Genomic DNA, 19,901 nt, shown 5'->3' on the forward strand with positions numbered 1-19,901 from the left:
TGTCATTAAATAAAGAGTGTGTCTGTATACATATTTTAAAAAGAATAAAAATTGGGGTTTGCATCTCCAATACATGGGGTCTTCCTTACTATTTGTACATGATACTATCTTCTGCATATACCATATGTGTAAGATATCCACTACAGAGAAACAGAACTACATATTTTTTAACTTCAAAATAAGCAATGCTCAGGCAATTTTAGAAATCTTGGGGAAAAAAAGTTACGTCAGACAGGTATGGAAATCAGTTTGATAGAACCAAAGTATTTCCTCGTCTCTGTTAGTTCTCAGGTAAAATCAACAGCCCTTTTAATTGTAAATATCAGTACTCGAGACTCTTCGTTTTTTTGCTGGGATGGAAATCTATATATTTTAGAGCTGTGTCTCAAGATTCTGAGCTCTGCTCTTATATAAAGAAATTTTAAATGAACATCTACAAAAAAGCATTAGAGAAGAAAATGGATTTTTTTTTTTTTAAACAACAAGCAGGCTTCATTAAAAGTTGAAGCTTTAAACTAAGGAACAAAATAGAAGCCCACTTGTATTCTTCCAGATCTCCTGGGATCCAACCCAGTAAATGTCCGTCCTTGTTTTAGTCTTTCAACTCATGCTTCTCAGACTGAATCTTTTGCAATTAACATTGCTTGTCCAGGTAAAAGGTCCATGGTATCTACTCCGCTGCTTGGGCAGTTAGACTGGTGGGTTATAATCACAGGCCTGGTGGTTTATAGGTTTCTCTGTGTGGGAAAGTTACTGCTCAGTAAGCTGAGTTTGAATTTACAGTACTACAAGCTTATTCCACTTCCGTTTTCAAATACAGCTGGGAACAAGCTCATTTGAAAGTGAACTTAAAGTACTCAGAGTAGGTTACCTGGCAAATTAGTCAGCTATAAATTCTAGCTTCAGTTTGTGAAAAAGGGTTGTTGGTTGGGGGTTTTTTTTGAGAAACAAAATTTTTCTTTTTATTGAAACTTATTAATTGCAATTTATGCAATGGTTATAGTTTTATTCTGTTAACTTAACCCGGTCACCGATGCCACTGTTATTAAGGTGCGTGAAAAAAGAGGCAATTAAAAAAAAAAAAAAAAGGAAAAGTGGCGGTGCTATAGAGCAAAGGTGAAGTACAGAAGTAAGGCCTACAGTATGTATGACTCAGGTTAGCATTTTACCTGGGTTCTGTTCTAAATATGACGACAGTATGCCTTAAGCATAAATGATGTTGTTGCGTGCTCTTATGAGGTACACATCCTATAATTGTTTGACCTTTCTGCATATACTGCAACTTTATCGCTGTGTGTCTTTCTCATTGGCACTATGGATATTGGGGGACAAAACATTCTATTAAATGGAGAAAAAAAGCGGCTCACACAGTTAATGTAAACCCAGTAAAAAACTAAGAGACCAGAAAGCATGTAGCTCCATCAGAACGCAAAGTGAGTCCTGTGGACCAGCTTGAATGGGAGCTGCCTTGAAGGAGTTTTTGGTTTCTTTGTATGAAGACTGGTGGTTTTGCTGTGTCAGAAACCACCTATAATTATTTAATGCTACTAATTTCCTCCAGCATCTATAAAGACAAAGCTGCCATGTACTTCTTAAAACACACAGGCTTCTCGTTCGAGATTTCATTTGAAGAATTTCTTTGTCCTAATTCATCTGTAAATAGGGTGTTGTAATACTTGCTTGCACTCAGCAGAGTAGCTGCCAGTGCTTTCGGGTTCTTTAATGAAAGGCACCCTCGTAGCAAATTGATTTATGAATTTTAAAAAACTTCTGGGTGTGTTTGGTGACAGAGTTCATATTAGTTTTCCAGCCTATTGCCCTTGTAATATGAAGCTTCTCTATGTCAGATGGGGATTCCTAACAAACGTGCTTATTTTAGAGTTAACCTACGGCATACAATTTTTTTCTTCTCTGTCCTCTTTCCTTGTTAGACATGAATATTCCTGAACTCTTGGGAGCAGATAGCAATGCCACTTAATGACTTAAAATATCCCACTTGGCAGGTAACTTCTTACTCCATCACTCATTGCTATTTCTACAAAATTGTAATTTAATTAATAAGGTGAAATCCAGGTCCAGTGATCAAAGGAACAGAGTTATACGACCAACTGCAAAAAGTGAACTTCAGGGCTGTCTATTGACATATGCTCAAGTGGAGTAGCTAAAATGGTTTTTAACATTTTTAAGCACTGCAGTGACCCCAGTTTTCCACTAGATGATATGTTCTCCAAAACAGTTTAAACACTATTCACTTACTTTCTGATTATTTTCTTTATCCCTTGTTGAGTTGTCATTTTGTGTTCCTTTTTCTTGAAAGAATTCCTTGGATGGTTGATTACTGCGACTTCTCTATTGTTCCCGAATATATTAAAGATGCTGAGGAACTGCATCAGTGCTGTTCACAGGTGTTTTTTCTGTGATTGCAATGCCCAGTTCTTCAATCCTTGCCCTTTCTTAGTGGTGTAAATTGCAATAGAAATCTATGTAGATTTCAGAGCCTTAGCAGATGCACCACTTGACTTCGTCAATGCTCATCGTATGTCAGTCTACTGTAATGCAAGTAATATTTTTTTTCAAAATAAAACAAAACCAAAAACCTTTGTAAAAAGTAAATGTAGTCTGTACTATTACCAGTTACTCCAGAAATTAAAAAATCGTCTCTAAACTATTATCATATAAACACTTGTGCAGTAAGGGCCGAAGTCAAGGTCTTTAAAGAAACTTAATAACCTAAATGGCTTAAATTCTCGAAGTACCTAAATCCTCATAAATGTGCTATCGTGAAGAATTTTCAGGCCTGCATCAGGCATATCAGCTTCTTTGTACATTTCAGGGAATGTTGGATGTGCAAGAAAGATACTGTAGTAGTGTGGAGTGGACAACTTGAGAGAACAATGAGTGAAGTGTTAGGGAAAAAGAGGGAGGCAGAGGAGAAATGCACCCCCAGTAGGGACAAAGGGACTATCAACCTTAGCTTGGTATACCTCGCTGTCAGGCAAGGCGGGGAACTGCTACTATCCAAGAGGAGACTCCTCGGAAAGAGGGCAGCAAGCGGCCATGGAGGTCAGCAGTCAGGACACATCGGTTGTTTAGACAGGCCGTAAGCTGAGAGGCAAAACCTTTCTTTGAACCGTACCTCCATTTCCTCATTGTGCTCAGTCTCCCACACCCCTTTCTTTAAGGTGGCGGCCCTGTTGCATGGACTACCTGGGTCCAACTCACATGACGCAGGGCTTGGAAGGCAAGCGGGGCAAGAATAGACCGGGTGCACCTAGAGAGCTAGTATGCTATGATTTTCTACCTTGTTAAAGATTCTTACTTTAGGCACTTGGGACTTGGGCTTGAGTGAGAGGACCAACCAGTCGGATAGCTGTGAGCTGGCAACAGCAATTGGATGGCTTTGCAAACACTGATAGGCAGGAACTTGGGTATCTGGCAGGCTTTGCTTTGGGGCTGGGTACCTATATAGTGATCCTGCAGAGACAGATAGGCACCAAAGCAGCTTCAAGGATCTAAGCAAGCATACTTACTAAAGTCAGTGACTCACATCCATACAGAAAGTGTTCCGCTCCTGATTCAGGCCTTTATTATTTTAAACTCCTAATTAAGTCTCTTTGAACCCACAGGTGCAGCTACTTACTGATGCTTACTTGTTTTCTTTTATTTGTCATAGGCTTTCATTTACCAAAATATTTTAGGCAGGTGATTGAACTAGAGGTATTTAAGGGAATTTTAATCTGTTCTTGGAAACTGTGACCACCTTTGGTACTTTTCTGTTCTGTTCTTTGGGCACTAGTATGGACATCCGTTTGTAGGAAGGTCTCTAGACCACTGCCATTTCCATTTTACTGGCTGTTTTAAAGTTTATTATGAGTTTATGGCTCCTGAATTATTTCTTATGGAACAGTATTGTTTCCAATTTTTCATTTTTCAATGAGTTGAAGTTTAATAGTCAAATGACAAGTATTAAGAAAAAGAAAGTTTTCAGATATATGAGAAATGAATGACATATTTCGGATTCATATATTTTTTCATGTCTGCCCACTGACTGGCCAAATATTTACAAATTTCAAATATGAACACATTGAATATTATGTACACTTTATTATGAATCAGTCATACAACTGTTTTAACCACTTTCCAAAACCACTGTTGATGGGCTGATTTTTTTTCTTTGCTTTAATTTCTGCGAAGTTATTTCACAATACCTGAGTTGTTAAAGTTATGCTTACTAAGTTATTTTGCTGTTAGTTAAGCAGTTTGATGCTATGATTTCTTAAAGGACTGTCTAGAATCCAAGCAGTTATGCAAATCACTGAACTTCAGTCATTGCATTTTTTCTATATTAATGAATGACTTTTGGTTTTTGGTTTGTTTTTTTCGGTTTGTTTTTTTTAGTTTTAGTTTTGTTTTTTTTTTTTAAATTCAAAGTTGAATTACTTGGAAAGGTTCAAAGGATATCTTATGGAATAAAGCTTGGCATAGAGGCATAAGAAGGATAGGAGGCAATTGTAGCAAATGTTCATTCTGGTTTTGACAGAGGAAATTTTAGTCCTTCTCCCCTACTTGCAGGCCGATGTCCTCATCACAATGTGCAGAGGAAACACTGTTGTCGTTTTGTTTTATTTTATTAAATGGGCCTGAAACCTAAATAAAATAATAAAATAATGCATTTTTGTGTCAAAATATTTAAATGTTTGATGTTCACAGAAATTATTGGAAAAAATCTCATATGTTTTTTCATAATTTTGGGGGAAGGGAGGTGGAGGGGAAGCTAAGAAGCTAAAAAACAGGTTGTGTGCTAGAACATGAATACACACAGAGTATAAATAAATTCTTTAGTTTTCAAATTAAATTTTACTGTCAACTTAAAAAATACTTAATGCATAGCCTCTGACTTTTTTTTATAATTTAGCTAGAAAAGTTTATAATTGTTCATTTTACTCTGACCTCCACTTGGAGGGAGTGCTACGCAGACTTTCTGAAAGCTGGGATTTCTGCTTATATTATATTAAAAATATCCACCAGTGATCATATTCAGAGAGTCTAAATTCAGCTTAAGTTTAGTGTTCTTTATTATTTTTCTGTAGGTGATTGAAGATATCTAGCCAGAAGGGAACAGTAAGTGCTAGGATTTATGAGAACTTAAAATGGCTAAAAATAATGGCTTACACTGAAATGTGTTTAGATTCATCCTGGTCTTAAAATATTTTTGAGACATGACAAGTTGTGGGACGTTGAGAGTACTATGCTACAGGTGAGGTACCAAGACCTCTCCCTCCCTTCAGCCACAGGACTCTCCCTAATAATGCTGGAAGTTAAAATGAATCATTTATGAGCATCAGTAGACACATGGGTGGGGCCTCTTTGTAAACCGGTATTTTGTTGATGCAATATGTGTGACAGCCTTTTAGTTCTGAATATAAATGTTACTGAGAGGAAATTAGGTTGGTTTGCAGAGGAGATCAGCCAGACCTTGCAGCACATCTTGCTGAGGAGCAGGTACCTCCACCAGTACTGTGCTTCAGATACTAGTACATGTAGAAGAAAAATGGAAGGTGAGTGTCTTGAAAATTTACTATCTCTTGACTCAGTACTGAAAGTGGAAATTATTAAGTTGTCAGGAGTAAAACAAAAAAATATTGTACATAATTCTGTGTGGAATCAAGTCTAGGGATTACTTTTATGATTTAGATTTTATTTGCGGACTTAGTGAGAAGGAAAAAGAACCAACTTTTGAAAAAAGCCTTTCCTTTTTTAAAGGAAAAAGAGAGATATGGCGAAGAATCGGTGAAACAACAGCTAATTCGGAGAATAAGAAAAATCTTGGAAAAGAATACATTTCAGTTCCAGTATTAACTATGAAGTACTAGTTTTCAGTATTCTCATGCTAGAAGCAATTATTTCACAATGGATACCTGAAGTATTCTCTCTGGAATGAAGGCAAAATATGTATTGATAGAGAAAACCCAATAACTGGTATTGGCGGTCGGGTTTCTGCCAAAGAGAGAAAACCAGTAAGAGATGTGAAATTGATAAGCCTTTAGTATTTTCTCTGAGCTGCCTTTGCTTAAGAAGGCAATTGTTAGCTCCTTTGTGATCCAGTTTTGATAATTAACTCTGATAAGCAAACTGTGGGCTGACTTTAGAGAGCTTCCCTGGGAAACATGTAGTATCTCAATTTCCTGATGTTCCGGTTCAGCTGGATTAATGAGTGGATGAAGTGCAGTTGTCTTGGTTTACAAACGCCTCCAGAGGATGGGCGAGGATCCATCAGGTTCTTCCAGTGTTCTTGACCACAGGAATTCGTCATGTGTGCTACGAGCACTTCTAATCCTTTCTGTTCAATCAGAGTACTTTGTGTTATGGTTGACAACTCTCATTAAGATATGAGATTTTCAGTTCAATTCTGTTACTCTTTCTTGTCAGCAGGTATGATGTGTTCATGAGCAATAGTGATGTAATGCATTGCCATATTTTTTGCTTGTTGTTGAGACTGTGCATGTTTTTTTAACATAGATAACGCCCAGGTCTGCATTTATCTGCTGATCTTTGCTGAAAAGCTGAATGACCAATTCATTACCAAATTTAGATGGTTAGATGAAGAATGAAATTATTTTGGTTGAAGGAAACAAATCAGAAAAAGCTGCCGTGTTGTTTTTTTTTTCTCCTTCCCCTACCCACCCTCTCTTCCCAATTCATTTCATTTATGGTTTACTTCAGGATGTGATCCTGGGAAACTCCGCTAGTTTGTGTTAAAAGTATCCCTGTCCCATAAGTCTCCTTTTGTGTGCATGCACCCTTGGTTCTGGATGGGAAAAATTAGTTTTTCCTAAATGCCAACCCTTTATTCAACTTTCTGCCAATATAGTTAGAGAAGTTGCATTGTTTGGTTGTTCTGCAGGCTTAGCAGGACCAAACTTAACCCTGTAGAATTAAAATGGTATACAAGACTTTGTAGTTCAGTAAGTCCAATTTTCAAAACTGCTGGGAATCTGCGGCTCCCATTGTCTTCAATTAGAGTGAAGCACTTCTGAAAATAAAAAGTTGTATGCAAATAAGTAAAAATGTGTGTTGCCACCCATCCTTCTGGCACCAGGGTCATAATTGCTTCCATGAAATAGCTGATACCCAGGCAGGATGCCTAAGGCGGGAACAACCAAGATTTTTGTCAAGCTAATCATAGCACTTGGTATAGTTTGTCAGCATTTTTTTTTAATGTCACAATTTGTGAATATTTCCTTCTCCATTAAGTTCCTCAAATATGTCTGCAAACCTTTTATGACTTTGGGAAATGCAGATGGAGACATCTGCATGCATATTTAACAGTACTTACAATTTTAGGGGGATATTTATTCATATCTATTTTTTTCATTCCTTATTTGACTGCCACTTAAGCTTTTAAACACCTACATTTGTTATCATGTCTTTTATTTATTTAATTTACTTTAATATTTTATTGTATAAAACCAACTCCAACTGATAGCATGTGCAAAACGTTTGCTGTCTAGCTGTGGTTGAAAAGTAACTGTCTGTATAGAGCATGTTGTAATGTGGAGATAATATTACAATGCAAAATCAGTTTTTCAAGTAGAGACACTAATATCAACCCTCGGCATCAGGTATTTATAAAGCAAGAAGACACTATATAAAAGATGTGAAACTTGTAGCACAGCTTTTTAAATCGAAGCATTATACAAGTTTCCACCTGCAAGCTGGGGAAGTGGTGAACATGTAAGGATACTTTTATGGATGTATGTCTCAATCTCAGTGTTACTGAATTTTGAATGAATTTTTCAAAACAATTATCTCTGCCTTTCATCATTATCTCCTCTTTCATGTAATCTTGACCTCAGTGAATGATGGGGATTCAATTATCTGTGTTTTCCTTTGTGTTCCTTTCTCCAACCTGCAGTCATTGAGCTGGGAGAAGTTGACCTGAACTGTCCTTCCAACTGCCAAATTCATAATACCCATTTCTTTGGAACTGACAGACAGATAATAAGGAGAGGGCAAGCCTTCAGTTTTTACGCTCGCTTCCAAAATCGGGACTGGGATGACTCTGTGGATCAGGCCATTTTCACCGTGGAGACAGGTATTCACTCCCAAACTCTGTGTAGTCTTTCCCAGTCCTTTGCTGGTAAATAGTATTTCCCATAGTCTTTAGTGACAAATAGTATTCATCTTCTGTGCGAAGAGACTACCTTCCCCTAACTCAGGCAGTTCTGCTAACATGTAAAGTTTTCTCACTTTGTTACAGAAGTGACAAGTGAAAAAGAAATCCACCCTTGGGAGCTTTGCATTGTAAATGATGGCTAAGCAAATTACTTGTCTTTTACATGTTTTTAGTTTAGTCTTATTGAAGTTGTTTTTATTTTCCTGAAAAGGCCTCAGACCCTGCGAATCAAATGAAACAAAATGTACCTTCCCAATGGGCAGATGTCTAGATCAAACCTGCTGGAGCGCTTCCTACAAAATTCATCAGCCAAAATGCATCAATATCAGTGTGTTTCCTCCCTCCAATGCCTGCATTGGCCGCTATATTCTCAATATGCAAATCACATCTTGTGGTCACACATATCAGCGATGTCTTGGAGATTTTTATGTCCTTTTTAACCCTTGGTGTGCAGGTAAGAACTCTAGTGATGATCACACAGTTTTAAGAAAAATGCTAGTCATGAGTAAAAATGTTGAACATATTTATTACTTAGCTGGTAAAGTAAGGGATGGAGTCACAGAAATAATGAGAAAACTGGAGGAATTTTGTTTTGTTATTTTTTACTTTTTCCTCCATGTTCAAGACTGTCTCAAGCCAGTGTTTTGATTTGGTTTCTTAATGGTAATTGGGACATAGTCTCATTTTTCCCCCCACTTTTACAATGGCTTGACAGGACAAGAAGCAATGGACACAAACTGAAATACAGGAGGTTTTCTCTGAGCTTCAGGAAAGATCACTGATCACTGGCACAGGTTGCCCAGACAGTTTGTGGAGTCTCCATCCTTGGAGATATTTGAAAGCCATCTGGACATGGTCTTAGGCAATCGGCGCCAGGTTTCCCTGCTTGAACAGAAGGATGGGGCCAGATGGCGTCCAACCCTTCCAACCTCATCCATTCTGTGATTCTGTGAATTCTGCAGTATCACCATGAAATAATATAGTAGAAATACAAAATAAATTCAGTAGCAAGCAATTCTGGAGTCTGTAGGACCTTGCCAAAATCTTCACATGGCAAATACTCACATTGTGTGTGCTTTCAATTTGATGAAAATCAGATAACCAACTCTAAGTGCACAGTGTTTGATTCCTAGAACAGCTTACCATGAAGATAATTTCAAGCTCTGTAATTCAGGTGTACTACAGCAGGGAAAGACTTAATAAAGATAATATTTAGTTGTAAGTAGAGATGAATTGACTGTGATTGTTTAAAGAGCCTGAACCCTTGAAGACATATATAAATCAAAAAGGTGGGAAAAGAAAGAGATTCAGTGAAGCAGAACATAAAGAAGTGTAAGAAATATACATATTGTCTGGCTGATAGCTCTCCATCTTTTCCAGATGACCCTGTATATATGGACAATCAGGCCCATAGAGAAGAATATGTTCTGAATGAACATGGGATACTCTATGAAGGGGTTCACAAGCATATTACCTCTCGACCATGGCACTTTGGACAGGTACCTTTTGAAGACTTGTTCAGAAGTAGATGTCATCTATATATGGATAAATGAAATGTTATCCATATTTTTTCAAAAAATGCGTGCTATGTTACGGAGTGTGAACGGTTTTTAAGACTAGGCCAGAATATGCATCCACAAAACAAAATGTTTGAGAATCTCACTGTAGGTCAAACAACTGGAAGGAAGTTTTCTGTAGTAAAATTAAGGAAACCACTGGGAAAAGGTGAAACAGAATATTGTGCTTCTAAAGGAAAATTATTCCATTGGTCAAACGTAAGCACAAATGACATGTTTTTCCCTTTGGTTTTCCTTCAGGCAGACAGACAAAACCATGCAGATCACTAGGATCTGTGTTTGATGTAAAAAATAAAAACAAAACAAAACAAAAACAGACAAACAAAAAAAACCCCAAAAAAGGGCAGGGAGAGAGGAAAGTTCCTATTCATGAAAAAGACTGTATTATTGACAAGAAAGGTACTTTATCAATGTGAGAATACTGTGATGCCTTGTCTTGTCTTTCCTCAGTTTGAAGACGGGATTCTGGATATCTGCTTGAAGATCCTAGACATGGGTGCGAGTTACCATCATGGATCCGATCGTGACCATTGTTGGCGCAATGACCCTGTGCATGTCAGCATGGTGGTAAATCACATGGTAAGATCTCTAGTAGTGTGTGACCTCTGAATAGATTGGGTCATACTTCATTATATTATAGAAGGACAAATAGCACCGTAATCTAACACAGTACGAGTAGCAGGGAAAATCCTTTCTGTACTCAGGCTCACAGGAAAAGGTAGCTTGTAACACTAATCTGTGATGATTTTGTGATATGCTTAGGGTGTGAAGACATGGTCAGGTATTTGAAAAGGTTGGTTTTCCTTTCTCTTTCTAGATCAGCAGCCATACCACTAGCAGTATTATGAAGATTCCAGAAAACAATGACTACTTGAAAGGAACAAAACCATTTTCCTGGAATGGAAGTGTCCCCATTCTTCAGCAGTGGTACAATGGCAGATGCAGGCCGGTCAGATATGGGTACTGTGGGTCTCTTGCTGCAGTAATGTGCACAGGTATGATATTTCAGTCTGCCCTTACCTAGTTACCCAAAAAGGAAGAGAGAAAACCAAGATCAAAACCCTCTGACCCTAAAAATTGCTGGAATAATATTACTCATAAGCATTTTACTATAAAAGAAATGGAATATTTTCTCTCTGTTATGGTATGGCATGGCTCCTCATACAGTGTTTATTCTCAGCCTATTGCTTTCCCATACAGTGTGGAGAGCAAGAAGAAAAGTAGTTCTGTCTTTTCTGTGACCATGCAGCTATCAATACTACAAGTTTTATTAAAATGTAGAGCACGTGCAGCATTGTGGAGCCAAAATTTATCCTTTGGGTGAGGTTTGAAGGATGAGAAAAAACACTAAGTTATGAATAGGAAGAAGACCTCTAGCAATGTCTCCTCCAAAACATAAAAACAGCAGGCTAACTTCTTTTACTACGAAGGATGAGATAATAGTGGACTAAACTCCATAGACAAAAAAATTGAGTTCCAACTTTATACCATTTATTTACTGAACCTGCTCCTACTTTGAAGAAAATTAAATTGATGTTCAATAGATGAATCTATATGTGCTACACTGTTTAAAAAAAAAAAAAAATTATGGTGCTTTATTAATGGAGGATCAAGTTCATTATTTCTGAACTTACAACAGATCTGGTTTTGTGGTTTATATTTTTTTAAAGTTGGAAGAGTAACAAGCCATTCCTTTATGCTAGGCTGTTTTCAGATTACTTTTCAACCACTAAAAAGAAGGTTTTGAAAACAGAATCACTGCATTCCAAATATTGTCTCCTATCCGTTGTGTTTCTATAATTGCAAATATAGGAGAATTATTTATACAGTAAGTGAAGGACTTGCTTGATTAATTACCATTTGTAATGACTCATGAATATTTTTTTCCTTCTAGTGATGAGGTGTTTGGGAATTCCAAGCCGTGTTGTCACGAACTTCTGTTTTCCATGCTCAATTGAGAATCCCCTTGGTATCAATGAGATTTTTGACTGTACTGGAAAAAACCTGTGTGGTAAAGACAAGCTATGGTAAATAGGAAATAAACAAGCTCTTTTGGTTTTATCAAAAATTAAATGTTAGAAAGACTAGAATAAATTTAGCAGATAAATGTATCTCTTTCTTTGGTGTGGCAAGGCTGTTCAGTTTCCTAATAATGCGTTTCAAAAACATGAAATTACTGAAGAGGCACTCTGCTCAATCTGTATTTAAAAAAAAAAAAAAAGGAAAAAGAACTCCACTTGTAAGAATTGATGCTACCAGCTTATCTTTCTCAGTTGAAAGACTAAAGCAATCAATTTTATTAGCTGTAAAAATATTAAATAGATCATGAAGTGTAAGGGAAAATTTATCATAAATTAGTACTACTATCTTCAGTCATAATCACTTGGTTGATAATTATGTTGTGTTCCTGAGGTTCCTTATCATGGATTGCTTCATTCTTGTAAATCTTTCTATTCGTGTTCATATAACTGACATTATCACTCATTATAGCAGAATTTTGTGTTTTCACCCTTGGCCTGTATGTTTGTAGTTTCACTGCACCAGAATTTTGTTTGTAGCCAAGTCTCATATGTGAGAGCTTTTAATGAAATTTCTGCCCTTTCATGTGTCAAAATGATGAGGTCAAACTGAAATACTAAGGGAATGAGGATCTTATTTTAGCACCAAAGACTTAAGGGTTTATTCTTTGTTAAACCATTAAAAAGAAGACTAAAGCAGTATGTGATTTTCCTCTAAAGAGCCAGGAGGAAAATATTAGGAAAATGAACTACTTAAAACAACCCTGTTAGCAAGTTATCAAGTTAAAAAAAAAGAAAAAGGAAGCTATAAGAAGAATGTTTTTCAATCAGGTCTGCAGGGTCCTGGAACAAATTTTCAGTCTGAGTGATATAAAGCAAAATAAACAACTCCTGTCCCAAAAAATCATTAACAGTGTTAAGACATAAGGACTCTTCAGTTGATTAAAAAGGTTCTCTCTGACATGGTTTTCCTCCATCATAAGGCATTGAACTTGATGATCCAAGAGATGTCTTTAATCTTACATTCTTACAGGCGATATCACTGCTGGAATGAATCTTGGATGGCTCGCAGAGACCTAAATCAATGCTGTGGTGATTGGCAATGTCTGGATCCAACACCTTTGGAGACAGGCAGAGGTAGCTGTTTACTATAACTGTAATTATTTTCCTCAGGTTATGTTGTTGATTTTCTCTACTACTCAGGTTACAAACTATGATAACATTTTTGTTATCTGGCTTAGGTTCAGCTTGCAGTGGTCCTACATGGGTTCGAAGCATCAGAGAAGGGGAACTGGACTTGGACTATGATGGTCATCATATGTTTTCTCGAGTAAATTCAAATTATGTTGGCTGGCTTTCCCAAAACAATGCCAAAAAAACAAAATTTTTCTGCGACGCTTGGCCATGTGGACAGCAACTAATCACCAAGAGTGTTGGCAGTGAGCAATTTGAAGATATCACTGGGGCTTACAAGTATGAAATAGGTATGATGAAAAGTCATTAAATGAGTTAAAAGAAATTTTAAATACTAATCACAAAAAATTGTCAATATAATCTGTCCTGTGTTAAAATGAGTAGAACAATCTGAAGCTGTCTTTTTTTGAGAAAGAGGACGATGTCTTTCTGCTCAAAGATGTTGATTCTTAAACTTCTAAACGTATTTAGGTCATTCAAACAAAACACACAGTAACTACATTCTTTTAGGATAGGATCGGATAGGATATTTCAGTTGGAAGGGACCTACAATGATAGGATATTTTGGTTGGAAGGGACCTACAATGATTATCTAGCCCAACTGCCTGACCACTGCAGGGCTGACTAAAAGTTAAAGCGTATTATTAAGGGCATTATACAAATGCCTCTTTTTAGGGCACTGACAGGCATGGGACATCGACCACCTCTTTAGGAAGCCTGTTCCAGTGTTTGACCACCCTCTTGGTAAAGAAATGTTTCCTAATGTCAAGTCTAAACCTGCCCTGATGCAGCTTTGTACCATTCCCACACATCCTATCAGCGGATCCCAGAGAGAAGAGATCAGTACCTCCCTCTCCACTTCCCCTCCTCAGGAAGCTGTAGGGAGGAACAAGGTCACCCCTCAGCCTTCTTTTTCTCAAACTAGATGAACACAGAGTCCTTAGCCATTCCTCACTGGACATACCTTCCAGCTCTTTTTATACCACTATGTGTATGTATATGTTTTGGTCTCACCCGTAGAGTAGTTTAAAATATTAGCAGACTTTAGATAATCTAAAAAACTTTGAATTCTTTTAAATCTGGGATTAACTTCTTACTTATTGATGCTTGTACCAGGTCTGTCAAAGAATATGTTTACTTGGTAAATTCATGTGTTATCAGGATATTTTGAGGTTCTTACTTTGGGCTACTGATTACTGACTTTCATTTTCCAGTAGTGGGGAGGAGTTCAACAGAAAAATTGCCTAAAAGAATGAAGAGTGGATCACAGTTGATCATAAAATTGCAAGCTGTTTTTTTTTTATTGTTGTTGTTGTTGTTTTAATTTTTTATTTTTTATCAGGCACAAAAAAGAAAACGATAGTTTCTTTGTTTGAATGGTGTATTTTGCCTTTTGCCTTTTGAGAGACATGGCAGCATTTCGTCTTCACCCTAACCCTTATAAAGAGTTATATTTTGAGTTTTGCACAAAGTATACATTTTGAGATTTACAAGCCCATTTTTAAATTTAACTATTTTTTTAATGTTTTTTCTGAGGTGTTTGTTTTCTTCTATGCATTTAGAATACCGTATCTTGTGTTTCACTATCTGGTGGGTTTGTTCTAGATCAAGCCACTACATTAAGTTTCAGGAAGGAGAAGGAAGACATTTAATTATGTTTATTATTTGGGTAGATATGACTTCTTGTGCCTCCAGCAGGTTCATCACCATGTATCTTCTTTAACAGGTTCTGTGAAAAACAAAGAAGCCTATTACAGGGCTTACAGAAGAATTCACCCAGGGTACTGCAATGCTTCCAACTGTCATATTGAGCGAGAGTTATCATCTCTGAAAAACCCATTTTTGAGTGACTCTGGTATTAACATGAGGTTAAAGATGGCTAACTGCCCAATGTACGGTGAAGATGTCCAACTGCACTGGCTGCTTGAAAATTTGCGTAGTGAAAACAAAAACCTGAAGTTTAATTTGTGTGCACAAATAATAACCTACAGTGGTTGCCCAATGGATCAATTTTGGAAAGATAGTGTGAACGTCACATTGGGTCCAAGGGAAGGTAAGAAGGTTAATTTGTCTAATAACCTTTCGTCTATTTTTCTTTTCAGAAGATTGGTTTTTATGTTTAGTGGAGATGTCCTGATAGTGGTGGGAAGTGAATACAATTTTAAATATTTGCATCTGAATTCACTTTAGGCTGATCACTCAAAAATCAACACAGTGTCAATATTACATGTATAATGACAAGTAAGTTGTAGCCTTTCCTTAATTTCTCAAGGCTTAGAGATTCTTATGATCATTTAAAAAGTTGTTTCTGCTAAAAGTTCAATTCTGGATTCTACATTCAATACAAAGATAAAGTTGCAGCTTCTATCAGAAAAGGAATTTGTTTCCTTTGGCCAGAAGATATTAGCCCATGTAAAACAGTTCTTTTGAGCACTAAAGTAATTTTTTTAGATATACTGCATGCTGGGAAGTGCAAAGGTGTATCAGAATGTAAACACTTGTTTTCATGGTTAATATGTTTTTCTGGAAGAAAAATGATCCCTTTAATTAAAACACATCATTATAAGATGAAATTTCATACCTGATATTAACATTCCGTTTTACTAAGATTTTATTTGCCTACATTTGAATTATTGCTTTAAGAATTACACTGGAATGAAATAACAATAAACCAACCTCCTTGTAAATACACTGATACATTAACTGAAAACTGTGAAGCTGGTTGTTGAAGACAGCAATGTATTACCCTAAGCCAGGAAAAATCGTGTCTGTTTTCAAAGATGCTGTGATAACTTAATATTTAATCAAGCCATTGTGAGTGCAAGTTAAACTGTAGGAGGAAGGAAAGTGGAAATATTAGCCAAAAAAATCAGAAAATAATAATAAAAATAAATTTGTTTTACAGTGAAAAAAATTCCACTGTGTATATCATATAGTCAATATGGACCTTATCTCTGTGATCACAACATTATGAAAGTAGTTGCTGTCTCAGACCCGGAGTGTGGAGAAGTTCTGATGGTGAGCAGGGACATTGTGATCAACAGGCCACCTGTTATTGTAAAGGTAAAGAACTTTAATTATGAGATTTGTGATCCAAGGAACAGACTTAGGGACTCTTATTGGCCACTTCCTGTTTACAATGCTGATAAAGTTGAAATTCTTTCTTTTTCTCTCCTCTTTTATTGTATTTTTTATTTTAGCAAGATCAGTGTGATTTTAAATGTATAACAGTTGACTTGGAGTAATGGATAGAGATCATAGAAGTAAATCAGAAAGAAACATGTATGAATAATCCTTTTTTTCTTTTTTTTTTTTTCCCCCTCACATTTATTTACTTCATTGTCAATTTTGTAAGGGTTACAAAATATAAAACATGTTTATTTTCTGACTAGTTACTGAGCCAGCCCAGGCTGAAAGTACCATGTACTGCAGAGATCTCCTTCTGCAATCCTCTCCAGGAAGATATGAAGAACTGCGTAATGACCTTAGAAGGCTGTGGTTTATTCAAAGAGCCAATGACCATTGAGTAAGATCATCAATTATTTAAATGGGGATAATATTGGGGGTTGACCAAGGTGTGCTAGATCAGAGCAAGTTTTGAGGAAGACAAAAATCCTCTTTGTCCTCTTTGATGGAACAGCTTGTTCTGGGTACCATCTCAAAGCACCTGGATGAAAAGAAGATTATCAGAAGTAGTCAACATGGATTCACCAAGGGGAAGTCGTGTCTGACTAATCTGACAGCCTTCTGTGACGAAGTGACTAGATGGGTGGATGAGGGGAAGGCAGTGGATGTTGTCTACCTTGACTTTGGCAAGGCTTTCGACACTGTCTCTCACATCATCCTCACGGGCAAGCTTAGGAAGTGTGGGTTAGATGAATGGACAGTGGGGTGGATTGAGGACTGGCTTACAGATAGAGCTCAGAGGGTTGTGGTTAGTGGTGCAGAGTCTAGTTGGAGGTTAGTAACAAGTGGTGTCCCTCAGGGGTCAGTACTGGGCCCAGTCCTGTTCAATATATTCATTGATGATCTAGATGAGGGGATAGAGTGTACCATTAGCAAGTTTGCTGATGACACAAAACTGGGAGGAGTGGCTGACACGCCAGAAGGCTGTGCTGCTTTACAGCGAGACCTGGACAGGCTGGAGAGTCGGGCAGAGAGAAACCTGATGAAATTCAACAAGGGTAAGTGTAGGGTACTGCACCTGGGGAGGAATAACCCCATGCATCAGTACAGTTTGGGGGCTGAGCTGCTCTCCAGCAGGGAGACTCTCTCACCTGGGAGTCCTGGTGGACAACAGGATGACCATGAGCCAGCAATGTGCCCTGGCGGCCAAGAAGGCGAATGGCATCCTGGGGTGCATCAAGAAGAGTGTGGCCAGCAGGTCAAGGGAGGTCATCCTTCCCCTCTACTCTGCCCTGGTGTGGCCACATCTGGAGTATTGTGTACAGTTCTGGGCTCACCAGTTCAAGCAGGACAGGGAACTGCTGGAGAGGGTCCAGCAAAGGGCTACAAAGATGATTAGGGGATTGGAACATCTCTCATATGAGGAAAGGCTGAGGGACTTGGGTCTCTTTAGTCTAGAGAAAAGAAGATTGAGGGGAGATGTTATTAATACTTAAAATACTTAAAGGGAGGATGCCAGGGGGATGGGAGCAGTCTTTTTTTCAGTGGTGCCCAGTGACAGGACGAGGGGTAATGGGCATAAACTTGAACATAGGAAGTTCCATCTTAACATGAGAAGGAACTTCTTTACTTTGAGGGTAGTGGAGCACTGGAACAGGCTGCCCAGAGAGGTTGTGGAGTCTCCCACTCTGGAGACATTCAAAACCCGCCTGGACGCTGTCCTGTGCAATCTGTTGTAGGTGACCCTGCTCTGGTGGGGGGGTTGGACTAGATGATCTCCAGAGGTCCCTTCCAACCCTAACCATTCTGTGATTCTGTAATAGTTCTGATATTTTTGGTGTTTAGGACCTGAACAGGATTTTTTTGCCCCTTATTACTTTGAGATTCCATTAAATGCCTCACTCCTCTTGAAACTAATGGTTCATTTAAAGCTGGCAAGATATATTGCTGCTTCATGTTTCTCAAGATTTAATTTAAGCATGCCTTTCAGATTTCTGTCTGAAAGGGAATGCACTCTTTTCTTTACAAGAGATTCTAGCTGTGTGCCCCATCCTTCATAATCACATTGAGTCTATAATAGAATTCCTCTAAATATTCATGAACTGGCATCACATACGTGAACAATTAAAAAACGACAGTGAGAAATAGCAATATGCATTCTAAGATCATAACACGTTAATCACAGGAAGCTGGAAACTTCCAGGATGCTATAACAACCTAGAAAAAGTAGCTCTTTGTTAATATGCATTGTTGTTCTTCATGACAAGGAGAACTGACAGAAATATGACTGGTTTTGAGGGGAAGCAATTAGGAATTTTTCTTGCTGAATAATGAGGAACTTGATTCCACAAAGCTGCCTGATCCAACTTAGACTACTGGAAACAGGAAGCAGAAAATACATCTTTCTGCTGTAGAAGGGTGCTACACTTTTGAAGAATTCAAGAGAGTATCATCAATGAGTTTCTAGTTCCAATTACAGAACTGACTATGGGAGTTTTCCAAATCTTCTGTTGGGACAGAAGTTGTTACCATGTTTTTCACAACACAGAATGTATTTTTTTGGAGGAAGGCAAGAATAAAAAAGTTGTCATAACAGTTTGTCTCTGAAAACATGTCGTAGCAAATCAAGCCTGATCGTGTGAGCTCATCTTGTAGCGCTTCAGGTCTCTGAGCTACCCAGAGTTCTAATTCTTTTCCTTTTCTCTGTCCAGTTTGGGAACACTGGCATCCAACCAACAGGCGCGGACCATTGTGGAGTTCACACCTTACAGACTTGGCAGCCACCGGCTCCTGGCCAACTTTGGATGCCACAAGTTTGCATACTGCAAAGGATGTGCCAAGGCTGAAGTGTGCTGCCCCGCAGGCCAGAATGGCACCCTGCCCGTCAGCCAGAATGGGTCGCTCCCGGTCTGTGAGAATGGATCCCTCCCCATGAACAGTTCTGGTCCTGTCCCTGTGGCGGACCCTGCATTCAACTCCATGTGTGAATATATATGTATCCCAGTGTGCAACCCAAACTGCAGTGCAGGGGGCCAGCCTGTGTACGACTTCGTGTACCTCCCTGCGGGCCATCCCTTATGCAACTCCATCTGCAACCAAGGCTTCAATCCAAGTATCAATCCTGGTTTTGACCTGGGAGGCGATCCTGGCTTCCGTGTCATATGTGAGACTGTGCCTCCTGCTACGTGTGCCCCGATGCCTCCGTCCATGTATGGCTCCATGGCTGCCCCAACATCCAACCCCGTGTGCGCCCCTATGCCTCACGTGGTGTTTGAGACAGGTCCTGCTCCCACACACCAGCCTGGAGGCGGAACTGGGCCGATGTCCTACTCTGTCTCTGTCCCTGCCAATAATGCGGTGAGTGCCCTGCTGACCCACTTCATGGCCGGCTCTGGTCCCACTGCAGCTACTCAGGCAGTCCCAACCCATATGTCTGCTCCACCATCTCACCCTGTGTGCACGCCAGTAGCCCACACCATTGGCAGTCCCATGCCGCAACCAGCTCCCATTTCAGTGCCTGCTGCCTCCATCTCACATGTCGTCTGCGGCTCCGCTCCCTCTCCCACTGCCCAGCCTCCCTGTGGCCCAATGGCCACCCTGGCCTCCCAACCCCTGAGCGCCCCGGTAGCCCACGGCGTGTGCTCTGCAGTCCCCTGCCCAGCGGCTTCCCCGGTGCCCCGCTCTGCCACGCGTAGTGCCACCCCAGCAGGGCTGCAGATGGGGACCGCCCCGGCCTCCCGCCCTGTGGGACCCCCGGCGGCCCACTCGCTGTGTTCTCCAGCCCCCCGCCCGGTGGGGCCCCCCCCGCGC

The 19,901-nt window shown here is 39.0% G+C and overlaps 1 protein-coding gene across 1 annotated transcript in view; it reads left to right on the forward strand.

Annotated features, from left to right (window-relative positions):
* The window catches only part of LOC104290032 (protein-glutamine gamma-glutamyltransferase 5-like), a 35,362-nt gene that overhangs the window by 14,251 nt on the left and 1,210 nt on the right, over window positions 1–19,901 (forward strand). The window contains exons 2-13 of the mRNA XM_009889080.1: window positions 7,916–8,095; window positions 8,388–8,630; window positions 9,557–9,675; window positions 10,204–10,332; window positions 10,571–10,748; window positions 11,648–11,780; window positions 12,805–12,908; window positions 13,013–13,267; window positions 14,692–15,018; window positions 15,871–16,028; window positions 16,358–16,491; window positions 18,803–19,883. Of these exons, the coding sequence (XP_009887382.1) occupies window positions 7,916–8,095; window positions 8,388–8,630; window positions 9,557–9,675; window positions 10,204–10,332; window positions 10,571–10,748; window positions 11,648–11,780; window positions 12,805–12,908; window positions 13,013–13,267; window positions 14,692–15,018; window positions 15,871–16,028; window positions 16,358–16,491; window positions 18,803–19,883 (3,041 nt within the window). The remainder of the gene's footprint in view (window positions 1–7,915; window positions 8,096–8,387; window positions 8,631–9,556; window positions 9,676–10,203; window positions 10,333–10,570; window positions 10,749–11,647; window positions 11,781–12,804; window positions 12,909–13,012; window positions 13,268–14,691; window positions 15,019–15,870; window positions 16,029–16,357; window positions 16,492–18,802; window positions 19,884–19,901) is intronic.

This window comes from Charadrius vociferus, unplaced genomic scaffold (genome assembly GCF_000708025.1).
Source record: "Charadrius vociferus isolate BGI_N301 unplaced genomic scaffold, ASM70802v2 scaffold65, whole genome shotgun sequence".
NCBI classification, from domain to species: domain Eukaryota; kingdom Metazoa; phylum Chordata; class Aves; order Charadriiformes; family Charadriidae; genus Charadrius; species Charadrius vociferus.